This window comes from Puma concolor, chromosome A2 (assembly GCF_028749965.1).
Source record: "Puma concolor isolate L17-30 chromosome A2, mPumCon1.1.hap2, whole genome shotgun sequence".
NCBI classification, from domain to species: Eukaryota; Metazoa; Chordata; class Mammalia; order Carnivora; family Felidae; genus Puma; species Puma concolor.
In genome coordinates, this window is record NC_141668.1 from 74,193,819 (window position 1) to 74,208,891 (window position 15,073).

General features: G+C 40.8%; 1 protein-coding gene across 2 annotated transcripts in view; it reads left to right on the forward strand.

The window, feature by feature from the left end:
- Positions 1-15,073, forward strand: part of CDK6 (cyclin dependent kinase 6) — a 261,405-nt gene that overhangs the window by 235,034 nt on the left and 11,298 nt on the right. For both annotated transcript variants that reach the window (XM_086696222.1, XM_086696219.1), the window contains exons 6-7: positions 4,723-4,773; positions 9,997-10,132. In XM_086696222.1, coding sequence (XP_086552348.1) covers positions 4,723-4,773; positions 9,997-10,132 — 187 coding nt within the window. The remainder of the gene's footprint in view (positions 1-4,722; positions 4,774-9,996; positions 10,133-15,073) is intronic.

Here is a 15,073-nt window from a genome sequence, read left to right on the forward strand (position 1 = left end):
TTAACCCCTCCATAAACTGTGTATATAAAGAAATGTTTTAAAAAATATAACACCAAACTTCAGATTTACTGCTTTCAGCAGAATATCTCTTCTGTTAATTTTACTTTTAAGTAATTAGTATAAAAGAATTAGTAAGTATGTTACGTGGGAGAATTATGGGATAATTTAGTAGATCTTCTCCCTACAGTGACTCAAAAAAAAAGAAAAAAAACCATGACTTTTTAAGAGCCTTTGTCTCATGATATATAATAGAATATTCCCCTTTCATCTTCAGTTTTCATGGAGGACCTATATAAATATACCCTAGGATTTCCACAAGAGATAGACTTTTAGGCACTAGGCAGAAACAGAGTTCAGAGTTATTTTGGACCTCCTCACATTGTCCCTGTCTGATCATCTCTAGCTCAGTCTGTGTTTCAGTCTTCTGTGTCTTACTCTCCCCCATTTTGGTCCTTCAACCCTCTACTTCCTTCCTTCCAGCTCAGCCCTATGTCATGGTAATAAAGAACTAGCCAAGTTTGACTCATGTATTTGTGTGTTTTAGCTGAATCATTCGTACAATTATAAAAATTATTCAAGGCAGTAGAATTAAACTCTCCCTCACCACTAAACCAAAGAGTATAGTCAAAGATTACGTCCATAATGGTCCACCTAAGATATGACATAAATTATATGAATTGAAGGATATTTAACTCAGCTTATCTGAGGAAGGAAGAAATATTCAAAGTAACCTTAGTGAAAATACAATCCTTCTGGCCTGATGCACACAGGTCAGAGACCTGATACAGCCAAGACTTTTGACCATGGAGCCTTAAAGACAGATTGTATCATATAATATCCTTGATGATCTTATTCTTTCATTTCCATACTCTACCATAGCACCCCCAAGAATTCATCGTGATGGAAAGTTTCATCTGTCCTCTAAATCCACCTTAACTTCCCATGCTCCTGACGAACTTAGCATCCTCTGTCATAAAACCAGCTCAAACTTGAGAATTTTCAGTCAAAAACTGAATGGATGGTTCTAAGAGTTTGATCACATTCATGACCAACCTTTTGGTCAACTAAGAGTATCAGTACCAGTACCAACTAATAAGTAGGTCTGTTACCCACTTCATGTGACTCCTTTTGATCATCTTGTGACTTTGTTTTTGCATCCAGAGACCTATCTTATAGGAGTTAATTGCATGCAGTCAGGATTTAGTGGTTCTGTATAACTCAAGCTAATCCATCTCTCTTATAAAGCCAAATTAATAGACTACAGAGTCACATGCCAGGTCTTCCTGTGTGGCAACAGTCATTTTGGGCTGTACACTGAATTGTTGCTTCCAAGTTTCTAGTATTCCCCATAGCAGGTCACAGAAAAGTGGTTATGATTAAGACCTTCTGCTTGTTGCACTCATCAAAGGATGCCAAACTAATGGGCCAGTTCTAACTCAAGGATGTAAAGCACATTTCTTTTTGTGGGCCAAGTCCAGCCAATAGAGATAAAACTTTAGGCTCTCACAGTATGGTAGACTATATGACTTGAAAGCCCTCTGCTAAAACATGTAGCAAATGTAAGATAAAATATAGCAAGCATTTGCTTGACTGCACAGGGGAGCTAGCAAAGATGTTAAAATATTGCCAAGAAAGAATAAAGGGAGCTGAAAACCAAACCAGTAAGGGCATAAGCCACTGCTACCCCTGAGCTTCAGGCTTGGGTCTTGGTACCCCTCTCTGGAAAAAGGTGCTCTTCTCCTTTTACCTGGGAACAACATCCATTTAAGTTAGTCTGCTTTGTTGATTTCCCAGTAGCCACGGCCAGTTGATTTTAAACGGTTCCATGATTCTCAAAGACAATTTCACCCTTGCCTCTGTGGATACCAGTCTTCTCCATGAAGGGTGAGGGGCTTGGCATGTTTACAAAGCTGCCTAACTAGCTCATCAGATTAAATGCATGCTCTCTGTTCCCTCTGGGCCTACTCACCTGGAATGTCCATCACTTGAGCCATGTGAGATACCTGCTAAACAAAGAGGGGTCATTTGTGTTTGTCCAAACCTTGTAATGCTGGTTACACTTAGTTTTGTAATTTCATACTTTAATATTAAGGAAACAGGGGCGCCTGGGTGGCGCAGTCGGTTAAGCGTCCGACTTCAGCCAGGTCACGATCTCGCGGTCCGTGAGTTCGAGCCCCGCGTCGGGCTCTGGGCTGATGGCTCAGAGCCTGGAGCCTGTTTCCGATTCTGTGTCTCCCTCTCTCTCTGCCCCTCCCCCGTTCATGCTCTGTCTCTCTCTGTCCCAAAAATAAATAAACGTTGAAAAAAAAAAATTTAATATTAAGGAAACAGATGAGTGTGAAAATAAGGAGCAGTGTTGTTTCTGTGCAACCCAAGTTCTATGCTTTGGAAAGGAAAAAAAAAAATAATGTACCAATTAAGATGTGAGCAAAACAGCTGTAAAAGACTACACTGGGGGGAAGAATGTAAAAATCTAGAAGGGCCTAACACTGTATGTTAACTATACTAGAATTAAAATTAAAATTTTAATCTAAAAAATCTAGAAGGGCCATCAGACAGTAAGTTTATGGAAAACAGAGAACTTCAGTCAGTCTGGTGGATTGCTTTGTTCCTTGTTAAAACAGGGCAAGAATTTAAAGACACTTGGACACTTGCAGAGTAGTATGGGTACAGAATCCCGCAGACACCTGCTTGTGAGACACCACATTCTCTATAAAGTGCCCTTCACATATTCTCTGTGCTGTTTCACCCCACAGCCTCAGCGATAGGTACTGTCTATGAGTGCGGAGGACATTAGTAAACAAAATAAATGGATCATAATATAATAATGAAGCAGATAGGCTTTGGGGCAGGGCAGACCTGTTTTGAATTTTAAGTCTGCATTTTGTTATTTGTCCTTAGATAAATCATGAAACATCTCCAATCCTATTAGCTCAACAGCAAATAGGGATAATAATAATAACTACCTTGGTCCTGAAATTTTTGTGAGAATTAAATGAGATAATGTTTGGGGAGCCCATGGCACTATGTCAGATTCAACATTAGTGTTCTGGAAATAACAGCTGTTAAGATTCCATTGTTTGGCTTTTCTAAAACTTGCTCTTTGAAGACCTGTCTGGATGGCTTTCAAAAGCCGTCTCCCTGGTTCTTTCCGAACTTGGCTGCATTAGTGATGTGGGAGTTGCCTATCTTAGTTTGCTATGGCTGGCATAACAAAATACTAAAGGCTGCGAGGCTTAAACAACATAAATTTATTTTCTCACCATTCTGGAGGCTAGAAGTCCAAAATCAAGGTGTCAGCAGATTTGGCTTCTTCCGAGGCCTCTCTCCTTGGCTTGCCTTCCTGCTGGGTCCCCACATAATCATTCCTCTGTGTGCACACATGCCCCTGATGCCCCTGTGTGTCCAAATTTCCTCTTTTTATAAGGACACTAGTTAGATGGGATTAGGGCTCACCCTAATGACCTCATTTTAACTTAATCACCTCTTTAAAGACCCTATCTCCAAATACAGTCAGTCCTCTGACTGGGGGTTGGACTTCAGCATGAATTTTGGAGGGGATACAGTTCAGCCCATAACATTGCCACAAATTAATTATTTTTGGCTGCATTTGCAAATAACCCTTTTAAAGAATAAGAACCTGAAAAAAATTAAAAAGAATAAGAACCTGAATAGAAACTATGGTTGAGGGATTTTAAGATATCTTCTAGCCACTGAAATGCTAGGACTTTGCAGGATTCTCTATATATGATCTATATAACAAGTTTACTTATTATGCCTAAAAAATAGTTAAAAGGTTTAAGGCTTTATAAAATAATATATAATACTTATATTTATAACTTGTATATAACATTTTTAAAGTACGGTCTCTGGTAATAGGCTAAAAATAGTTTTTAAAGCACATTGTTGAAAAATAGCTGTGAGGCATTGAGCAGGGGGTTAAGAAACATTTATGTGTGTACCATAGGAATATATTAAATGAAATATTTATTAACTGAGCACCTGTTCAGGTACAGCATTAGGCCAAAGATTAGGGGCAAACCAGAGAAGTACTTGCCCTTTAGGGGTATTGATCTACTTGGGAAAATGCCAGAAATGTCACCAAGTGAGCTCATTTAATTGCCAGTTAAATTCTCAGTGTAGACACTGAGGCCTGTGTGTTCATAGTCACCTCTGAAGCCAAGAGTGATGGTTGGCTTCTATAACGTGAGAAAGGAAGGTGAAAATCAGAAAAATAGGTCCAGGGGTTTTCTCCCTGCAGCGTCAGGACAAATGGAAACAGAAAGCCCTGAGGAAGTACTGTATAGCAGAGAGGTGGGGCAAGGGTGCTCAGAAAAGAATCTGACTAAGAGCAGTTTCAAAGCCCACAGACCCCTCGGTTCAGACTAGGACAGTGATGCGTTCCACCCTTTCACTAAGTTAAGTAGGATTTTGAAACTGAGGAATGTATATGCTGGTGGCACTGTTTTTGGAATGAGTACAAATAGGATACCCATGGTTAGAAAACGTGGGAGTCAGGTACCACCAGATACTTAGGAGAGATCCTCACCATGAAGTGAAATGCAAGAAAAACCTTCATTTACCAAAGGAAAGAGGTCTCACTTCTTTACCTCATCCTCACCCTTAAGGAATATTTTACTTCGTGTAAACCATGGTAATGACCAATATGATTGAAATGTAACTTGAGAAAATCCTGTTTAATGTGTATCTTTATTCTTCTAGGCCTCTTTTTCGTGGAAGTTCAGACGTTGATCAACTTGGAAAAATCTTGGAGTAAGTAGTAACTCTAATTTTGCATCAGCATCTGTAGCATTAAAACATTTATAGTGCCTTTCATATAAAATGTTTATCTCTTGTCCTTCCTACCCCAAGCTGCTGCCTCAGACAGTGTTACTATTTGTGTGGTGAGTGGGGACATGGCAGACATGCTGTTTTATGCAGAGCCCATCGTGACATGTAGCCTATCCGGGCTCTGTTCTGGCAGCTTGTATGTTGTTCGTGTGGATCTTTTCGCTAATCCTCCTTCTCCATTTGGCTGAGCTCCAGTTCTTTTCAGATGTGTTGTGTGCTTGGGCCGTTTCAGATGTCCACTGTCAGAGGTGGGGCGCTTGGTAGCCTGGTAACCCATTCTTGCCCACTGGGCTTCCTGTCCCCATTGAGTATCCTTTTGTTATCCAGATTGGTTTTGCATTGTTTTGTTTTCCTGAGCAAAAGATGGTATGCTACACAACCCATTTTTCTTGGGAGCACCAAAATAGGAAATGAGAATCCTAGATTCTAACCCTACATCTGTTGCTAAATAACTATGCAATCTTGAGAAAGTCATTTAAAATGCCTCATAAAGTGCTTACACAGTGCCTGGTGCATAGTGAATACTTTAAAAATGGTAGCTATTATTATAATTCATCCTTAATTGTTTAACCTTTTTGTTCCTTAACTTCTTCACCTGAGTAATGAAACTTTGGATGTAAATTCTAAGATTCTTTCTTGTGCTTAACATTCTTTGGTTCTAATTGTCTGTTACTTGGCTTGTTGATGATTTGCAGAGTTCCATGCATGTCTACATGTTTATGCATGTGGGGGTATGTATGCTTTCATGTTTCTAGAATGTTAAGAAGGAGCTTTATCTTCTCACAAAGCATGAAGTATGGCATCCTTTTGGGATATGTGCTTGTGCCAAGCCCCATCAGAATTGGGGGGGGGGGGAGGGAATAGGGCGCCTGGATGGCTCAGTCAGTTAAGCATCTGGCTCTTGATTTTGGCTCAGGTCATGATCTCCCTGTTTCTGAGTTCAAGCTGTGTATTGGGCTCTGCTCTAACAGTATAGAGCCTGCTTGCGATTCACTCTTTCCCTCTCTGCCTCTCTCTCTGTCTCTCTCTCTGTCTCTCTCTTTCTCTGTCTCTCTCTCTCTCAAAAATAAATAAATAAACTTAAAAAAAAAAGAATTGGGGGGAGTAAGAAAAAAGTGGGGATTCTAGAACCAAAAATAACCCTGATCATTGGTCTATAATATTTTATAGGAATCCCAGAGATTTTTATGATACTTTCAGTCCATCTGTAAAACTGATGAAAAGTATCCCTAAAGAAAAGAATTATATTTTAACACTGTCTACTCAAACAGGACTGCTTAAAACAGTTGGAATAAAACTGGAACCTGAGTTTTGTCTTTTAGTGACTAGAAAGCTTCAGTAGGCTTCCATTGGTGCTATTGCCACTGCCGAATCAGAACCCGGTGGCCTTAAGGCCTAAAAAATATTTGCTGATTTTATTGCCTGGGGGCTTCCCAAGTCCAGGGAAGCTGCCAAGACTACCACTCCCCCTCTTCCTCCCTGTCCCCCTCCCCCTCCCCCCCCCCCCCAGCCACCTCCTACTACTACTAGGCGTAGACAGTGACTATTACTGCTATTACTGTCACTCCATAAGGTAGACAGATTCAGGACAAAACTCATGTTCTCCCTGCTTCTGAATGTCAGCTTCTCTGATCATACAGTGATAAGCCGTCCATCTATTCTTCCCCCTTACTGTGTATTTTGTGTGCAGTGCAGTGGGAACTTGAAGCAGGAACTGTGAAAGTCAGACCTACCAGTGACTCTGTTTAAAGGAAAAATGATCTTGACCGAAGCCAGCTTGCCAGACATTGAAACCTGTCACCACATTTCCCTTACTGACACTACCGGGGCGTTCTCTCCAGCCCCAGGGTCTGCAAACTTGTTAGCACTATTAGTGCCCCTTAGTATCTGAAGCCACTGAGATGGACCGGAAAGAACCTTTGACAACCATGTTTGACTTGCTTCCAGTGGAAAGCCAGTTCCACTTTTGGCAAAGGCCTGAGACCCTAGGTTGCCAGCAAAAAAGAAGCCATAAAGTTCTATATATGTTGTGCCTTCAGATATTACTTCTTGGTTTCTGGCATTGTTTCACTGAAATTATGTTCTGTTTACTCTGCGTTTGTTACTTTGGCATAAAGAAAAGGGATAATGCTGCACCCTAGTGTCATTTCTAAAGTACTTGAGAAATTATTTCTGTCCCCACTGCCATTTATAGGTTTTGTGCTCTGTCAGTCTTTCCAGTACAAATGTCAACTTTTAAGGCTTATATTCAGCTGTCCAAATACTGAAACTTGATGCAAGCACTTGTTAATGGACCTATCAGAATTTCACAACACTCATATATGGGCCATAAAAGTTCATACTGGATATTAAACTGAAAAAAAATTTTTTTTGAGGAAAGCCACATTCACATTCTCTTAAGGGCAGAAATGTTTCTGCACTTGGAGACATTTATACTTTCAAAGAACAACAAGTACTTTGAAAGTGAAACTAAATGCTTTTAGCTCGTGACATTTTAGAGCATTTTTAGGAGCAGAGTCATAGTTAAATGGAAACAAAATATTGGATTTGGAATAAGGAGAACTGGGTTCACTCGAGTGAGCTGAACTCGCTGTGTGTGACTTTGGCAGTTGATTTCACTCCTGTCCTTAGTTTCCACATCTATAAAAAGGAAGTAATAACTGACCTACATGTCTCAGAAGGTCGTTATGAGATCAGAGGAGGTGATAGATTTAAAAATACTTTTGAAAGTTATTTATATAGGTAGCTATGTATATATACATGTAATTATACACCACATATACACATACATACAGAGACGCTGTTTCTTTAAGGGCTTTTGGCAGTCAGCTGCCCATATCGCCAGATTTATTTCGACATAAGTATATTCAAAGCTGCAAATAAAAAGATTTTAAATTGTTACTAGGAATTATTATAACTGATTTCTAGATGATTGGTGATGATATGCAAAAAATGATATACAAATGGCTAAAAAGCTGAAAATAAAAGGAAGAAAATTTTTAAAGTTTTTAATAAGTATTCTTTTTTCTTCCTCTGCATATTCCATTCTATCCAAACACACACATTGATGTCCTTTAATAATCAATAGTGATATCTTTTTTCTCTTTGCTCTTATTCTAGATCTTGCTATTAAGCAAATTTGTATGTTGCCCAAGTCATTTCCATTCATTTGTTCTGGTAAATATGTCCAAGAATCTGTCTTTATTTGCCTCAACAACATGGCTTTCCCAGCATGTCCAACAGATACAGGCACACAGTGTCTTTCCCCGGACACCCAGTAACAGGTGCAATTATGGTATGGGTATTTGCTCTTCCCAGGTGAGGTCTGTGATCTGGGCTCTGCTGAAATAAGGGAAGGAGGAACAAAGCCTTATAGAGAGCCTGTGATTTTCACCACCACATCTTCCTAAAACCTGGGAAACCCAATCAGGAGAACATATCTCAGGACCTCAGTCCCAGGCCAGCACCATCTCTAACTGTAGTTAAAGTAATTTGGTCATGGGGCACCTGGCTGGCTCGGTCAGTAGAGCATGTGCCTCTTGATCTCAGGGTTGTAAGTTTGAACCCACGTTGGGTGTAGAGATTACTTAAAGATAAAATCTTAAAAAAAAATAGTTTGGTCAATTTGAAAGCTATATATTCTGTCCACTAAATTATAACTTTTAGTTCGGAGTTAATCAGAGTCTGTAAGTGAGATGTAATTTCTTGCACCCCTTAACTTCCCTTGTTCAAACCTACTTACTATCTATACATAAACTTTAAATAACATCTCTATAGTGTATAAGTTGCATAAGGCCACTGACAATATTTCTGAAGAACCTCAAGTCACATATCAGTAGGACTCAAGCAGTTCATATTTTTAGCGTGATAGCAATGCATTGCCCACACATTTTAGATTAATAGCATTATTTTCTTCTCATGATAATAATAATGGGTAATGTATTGATATTGACAAGAACTGTTTATCAGGCACTGTGCTATGCACTTTATATAAATTATTGCTGTAAATTATCATTTTTTTCTTTTATTTGTTTATTTTGAGAGAGAGAGAGAGAGAGAGAGAGAGAGCATGCATGCTTGAGCAGGGCAGGAGCAGAGGGAGAGAGAGAATCCTAAGTAGGCTTCACACTTAGTACAAAGCCTGATGCAGGGCTCAGTATCACAACCAGGAGATAATGACCTGAGCCGGAATCAAGACTCGGACGGTAAACCAACTGAGCCACCCAGGCACCCCTAAATTGTCGATGTCAGTAAAGAAAGACACTAATTTGTCCTTACCTAGCAATAAGTGGTAGATGCAGAATTTGAACCTAGGTCTACCTTTTCTAAAGCCTGTGCTGTTTTTTTAAATTTATTTTTTGTATTTGAGTATAGTTGACACACAATATCTATGCTGTTTCTATATCATTGGATCCACTCTCCATGTTTCTGATTCCAGAATGATTTTCAGCAGAAACATAAATGATACTGTCTTTCGTTATTGTTTACTCTGGAATACCATAAAATAGTTTGGTAATATAAAATATATATAAGCTAAATTTAATTCAATTAATTTGAAATTAAATTATAAAATAGCATGTGCCTGATAGTTGCACAAGATTAACATACTTTTTAGCCTCTTTTTGGTCTGATTCTAGTGTATATAATTACTGTTTGGAGAATTATTCTTTAACCAAAAGTGCAACCAAATTTATGTGTTAATCATGTTAGATGAGCAACATAAAGCATGTCAGTATGAGTGTTTGATCAGAATACAAAAAGCATTCTCAGGTGTAAAGGAAATATTATATGCTCTTATGAGCCTCCTTTGAACATATAGGTTCTACTCTGTCAGTACATCAGGACTTACTGGTAATATAATAATTTCCATTTCTGCATCATCCTATATATTTGGTATCTGCTACCAGAGTAATCTTTTATCTCTTCCCAGTGAATTATACAATTCTCCCCTGAGATCACCCTGTGATCACCATACTGCAATAGGACAGAAAGAGATGAGAATCCCGCCAGTAATATAACTGAGGGGCTCCTGGACTCTGTGTCCCCCATACTTGCCTCTTAGACTGTACCATCATCTAGAATTTGGTAGGAAAACAGCTTCAGCATAGCATCTAATGTTTATGTTCACATGTGGTTCTTTTGTAGTGTAATTGGACTCCCAGGAGAAGAAGACTGGCCCAGAGATGTCGCCCTTCCCAGACAGGCTTTTCACTCAAAATCTCCTCAACCAATTGAGAAGTTCGTAACAGATATTGATGAACAAGGCAAAGACCTACTCCTGGTAAGTTCATGCGGTGCAGAGTTGGTCTGCACTGGGTGGATGAGAGCCTTGCTCTGTCCACTGGGTGGTCTGCTAGGTGGTGGGCACAGCATCAGTTCAGCATCATGTGCCACAACCACACAGGGCCGAGGCCACAACCTCTCTGCAGCTTTCATTTCCACACCTGCAGCAGCTGGTGGCTTTTGATTCTGGAATGTCTTCATTTCCTATAGAAAGAGAAAGAGAAAGAGTCTGATCCACAAACTTTCAATCTGCCATCTTTAAATGTTCGTTTGAATGCAGCCTTTGAAGCCTCTCAAATTCATCTAGACATATGCTTCTAATAAGTATTGAATGTGCCATGCACATATAAAATACCTCACTGAAAATAAGGACTCGTGTTCAGCTTAAGATTCAGACTCGTAATATTTGGCCTTGTATGTAATTCCCTAATGTGGAGGACAGAAAAGTAGGTAGAGAGTATACCTGTTGAGCTACTCTTGGTGTTCAGAACCCAGTGACTGATGAGTGTTTCCTTTACCTACTGAATAACAACCTATGATAGCTAGCCAAGAAAGTACTCCTAGACCTGGAGGAGCTAGTGCTCCCATTCTGTCAGTGTATTCTAAATTTCAAATATAGACCTAAGAGTCTATAGGTCTCAGTAGAAATGTTATACCTTAGCTCTGTATGGACACAGCCATTGATTGGCATGTTTGCAGAGCCACGGATTCTCCCAGTGAAAGCCCTAAGTCCCATCTTCACCTGATGGGGGCTCATTTTCTGATGCTTACTCTACGGTTCCCTCCACTGCCACATTATGGAGAAGGACAGCTATTTTCCCTCCCCACCGTTTATTTCTAAGACACTCACTGACAACTTTGGCCCACATCCTTTGAAACAAATTCTTATTAGAAGGGAGAATATTCTCCTATACAAAAGCTCACTATATATACACACTTGGCTGGCTCACCTACTATTTGGGAAAATTTTTTCTTGGTTTCAATTAACAGACAAGTATTTGCATTACCTTAAGAAAAGGAGGTTTGATGGAATGTTTCATGTGGCCTGGAAGTGAAAAGCCATCCAGAGTGTAAATGCTCTCCCAGTCCTGCTAAGAGCATCACCTGCTCTTAGCAACTCTGCTTTTCTCTGCCCTGCAGGCCTTTTCTCCTCTTCATTGTTTCTTTTCAGTTGTGCTGTCTGCTCCCCTTAACTTTGGCTGGCCCCTGACTATCAGAATTTCAGCTAACTCATGGATCCTTTCAGCTCTAACCCCCACCACTAACATTTCCTCTGTTAGTATTTCCTACATCAGATTCCTGAAAGGAAGAATGTGGCTGACACGCCTCACCTTTTTGCCAACCCATGATATGGGTTGCTGCCTAGGGCCTGCATTCCTGGTCCAGTCAGCTGTGCTAGGAGGGAGGGAGGGATGATGTGTTATAAATATGGCCACCATAGGCTTTCCTTTTCAGCAAGAACTCTGAGTGAAATGCTTCTCTTAGAAGATTCTGGACAGTCAGTCACAATGATAAGCAACTTTAGTAGTGAAGTATTCCACTTCTTCAGCTACTGGGACATCCAAAGACAACTCAGAGTCTCTCAACATCATTAGGAATCACCAAAAGGAACTTAAAATGTAAAGCTAGCAGACAGTGCCACATGCTCATTCATTTGGTGTCTCCACTGGTGGTGCTGACTTTCAAAGTCAGACCACACACTAGTGCTGGACTAGAGAAGTAGCAGGAAACAAAGAAGAAAAAGGAACAAAGAAACTACCAAAGGGAGAAGAAAGAGGGTGGACAAGGAGTGTCAACAGAGATTAGAAAAAGCAAAGGAAGGGAATAAGAAGCAGATCCAGTGACCTCAGGACTAGAAGCAACTTAAGGACAAAACATAGTAATCCGAGGGCATTCAGGGAAAGGATAGCCCAAGACTTCAAAGCCTAGAACCCCCTGAAAGCTCTCACTGTTTCATGCTAGAGGGACAGAAGATAGAACTATTATAATGCAGAAGAAAGCAGGCTGTTCAGTACCAGATAGGCACTGAAATAAAGGCTGAAATAAAGGCTGACTATATAATGCTCAGCCATGTATGAATGGATATATGCATTGACATTTATAAATGCTCTCACATACATATGTAAGTTGGGCATAGTAATAAGACCATTCAGAGGAAAAATTATTTTTTAACAACCAGAACCTACCCATCTTTACAAGTTTTGTCCCCTCCATCATGGTTAACTGGAGAGGCCGAGTACTTATTCTCTTGCCAAAAAAAGTTTTAGAGTTTCTGTGTCTAACTGCTTTCAGGGCCTAAGGTATATATTTGTGGGGGCTGCCAGAGGGGACGGTCCTTGGATTAGTCTACTTTTGCTGCATAACCAACAACCCCCCAGAAATCTCACTAGCGTACAACAGTAAACATTTATTTCTTGCTCATGGGTCTGCAGATGGATAGACAGCTCTGCTTCAGCCTATGGGTCAAGTACAGGTCTTCTCCATGTGTCTCATTCTAGGGCCCAGAACAAGAGGGGCTTTGGCTCCCCAAGGCCTGTTTTTCTCATAACAGATGTTATGATACTCCCAGAAAGGCAAGCAGAAACACATGATGCCCCTGAAGGCCTAGGCTTGGAAGAGGTACCCTGCTACTTCTGTCCACATTCCATTGGCCAAAGCAAGTTACGTGGTCAAGGCCAACTCTAATAGAGGGAAGAACACTCCTCCCATGAAGGAAGGGTGGGAAGAAGGAGGATACGTGCTGAAAAATGATCCAGTCCATCATAGTATTCAACCCTTGACTAAATAGAAATCCCAGAAGCTCATTTTATAAGACAGTTATTTGGCAAGTAAATTAGATTTTCTTAGAGAAATAATATTCTTACGTAAGATTTTGGATTAATTCTCAAGTCATCCAAATTGCTCTGTTGAAGTAGAGCAATGATAGAACTTAGCCACCATTTCTATGTTCTGCAGAACATAAAGGATTAAGACTTCCAACTGGAGATTCTCACACACTTCCACATTAGGCTAAGGATTTCTCCTTCTCTCCACCGTCTTCCCAGCTCTAAGCCATCAAGATAGCTGTGGGGACAGGCTTCCTCCGAGACAGTCCTCTAGGGACATGTCTCTCTATCTTGAACATATTCCCACAACATTTTTTTTTTCTTCTTTCCTATGTCCTAGGGATTACATTGGCTGCTTCTTTCTCTAATGCCGCTACCTAATTTTCTCCTTCCTAGACTCTGGGAAGAGAGAACCCAGGCTTAAGAGTTCTGCCCCTGCTCTTCTGTCCTTACAGAATTCAGCCCATACAAAGCTTTTCTCGCAATGTTTATTGCTGTTAGGGACAGTAGAACCATTCTGCCACCAAGCTCCCTCATCTGCTTGCCCTTTGGTTCTTTGGTTTTCAGGAGACACTATGAGAAACTGGCATCCATGGACTGGTGGGGAGTTCAGGATAAATAAGATTTCAGGGGACCCAAATTTGCCTGGAATTATATATAGAGTTTTCTATTTGTGAGTGTTTTTCTAGGTCAGTAGCATTCAACAGAGTGTTAAAGGGTCCCTAATCGTCAAGATCTGATGGAGACTTTGAGGTCCTTGAGGGCAAAAACCCAGATTAAATGGAAGTCAGCATAACCATGATAATGTTAAGTCTTCAGATTACATAGAGGACTGAAATTCATAGACGTGTCAGATACCCAGCTCACTTAAGTGGGCACTGCATCACAAAGATGGAGAAGCTGGTAGAGTTTCTCTCCTACTTGTGTGTTCCTGGGCAATGGATGGGTCTTACTCATCCTCCACTAGTGCTTACCACCTGCTAGTCACTCTGGAGGTGTTGGTGGAAGGACAGGTGGAGGATGTGAAGAACAGGATTACCTGGGGTTGGCGTGGAAATGGAACTAAGATTAGGGAAGTATTCTGTCTAATTGATTATGAATCGTCAGTTTGAGAATGGAGATTGCTGCCCCAGAGGTTCACCTTCCCCCTCCCCCTGCCGCCAACCCTTTCACCTTCTACCTACACTTGAGTTGACAGCCTGGAATAGAGTTTAGTACCAGAGCTGAACCTAATGGACATTGCTGCTGCCCATGAGGCACCTAGACGTGCACCAGAGGAAGGAATCATTTCCTCTGGATGGTGCAGCCCTGGGCCAGAGTGCACAACTTGCTAGCAGGTCAGGGTAAGTTGGGCCTAGGTTTTAGCCCTTACTTGCCCTCCTTAATAGAGAAAACCTTTATTTCCTGCTTTAAAATGTATTTCCTTTTTTTGTTTTCTTGTTATTTTGTTTTGCTTTTGATATTAGATATATGTCAGAAACAAGGGCACCTGGGTAGCTCAGTTGGTTAAGCATCCGACTTAAGCTCAGGTCATGATCTCCCAGTTCGTGAGTTTGAGCCCCGCGTCGGGCTCTGTGCTGACAGCTCCGAGCCTGGAGCCTGCTTCAGATTGTGTCTCCCTCTCTCTCTGCCCCTCCCCCACTTATGCTCTGTCTCTCTCAGTCTCTCAAAAATAAATAAACGTTGAAAAAAAAATATGTCAGAAATTGTTACTGTAGTTTAATAATTACCCTCTTACCCCTAAACAAGACAACTCCATTCCATTCCTGACTCCTCAACAAACCTTGGGGAAGAGTAAAAAGTTAGGGTGACATCTCTGACTACAGCACTAAGTTTTCTAGCATTAGAAAAATCACTACCTAGGGGCGCCTGGGTGGCGCAGTCGGTTAAGCGTCCGACTTCAGCCAGGTCACGATCTCGCGGTCCGTGAGTTCGAGCCCCGCGTCAGGCTCTGGGCTGATGGCTCGGAGCCTGGAGCCTGTTTCCGATTCTGTGTCTCCCTCTCTCTCTGCCCCTCCCCCGTTCATGCTCTGTCTCTCTCTGTCCCAAAAATAAATAAAAAACGTTGAAAAAAAATTTAAAAAAAAGAAAAATCACTACCTAGGGGTTCCTGG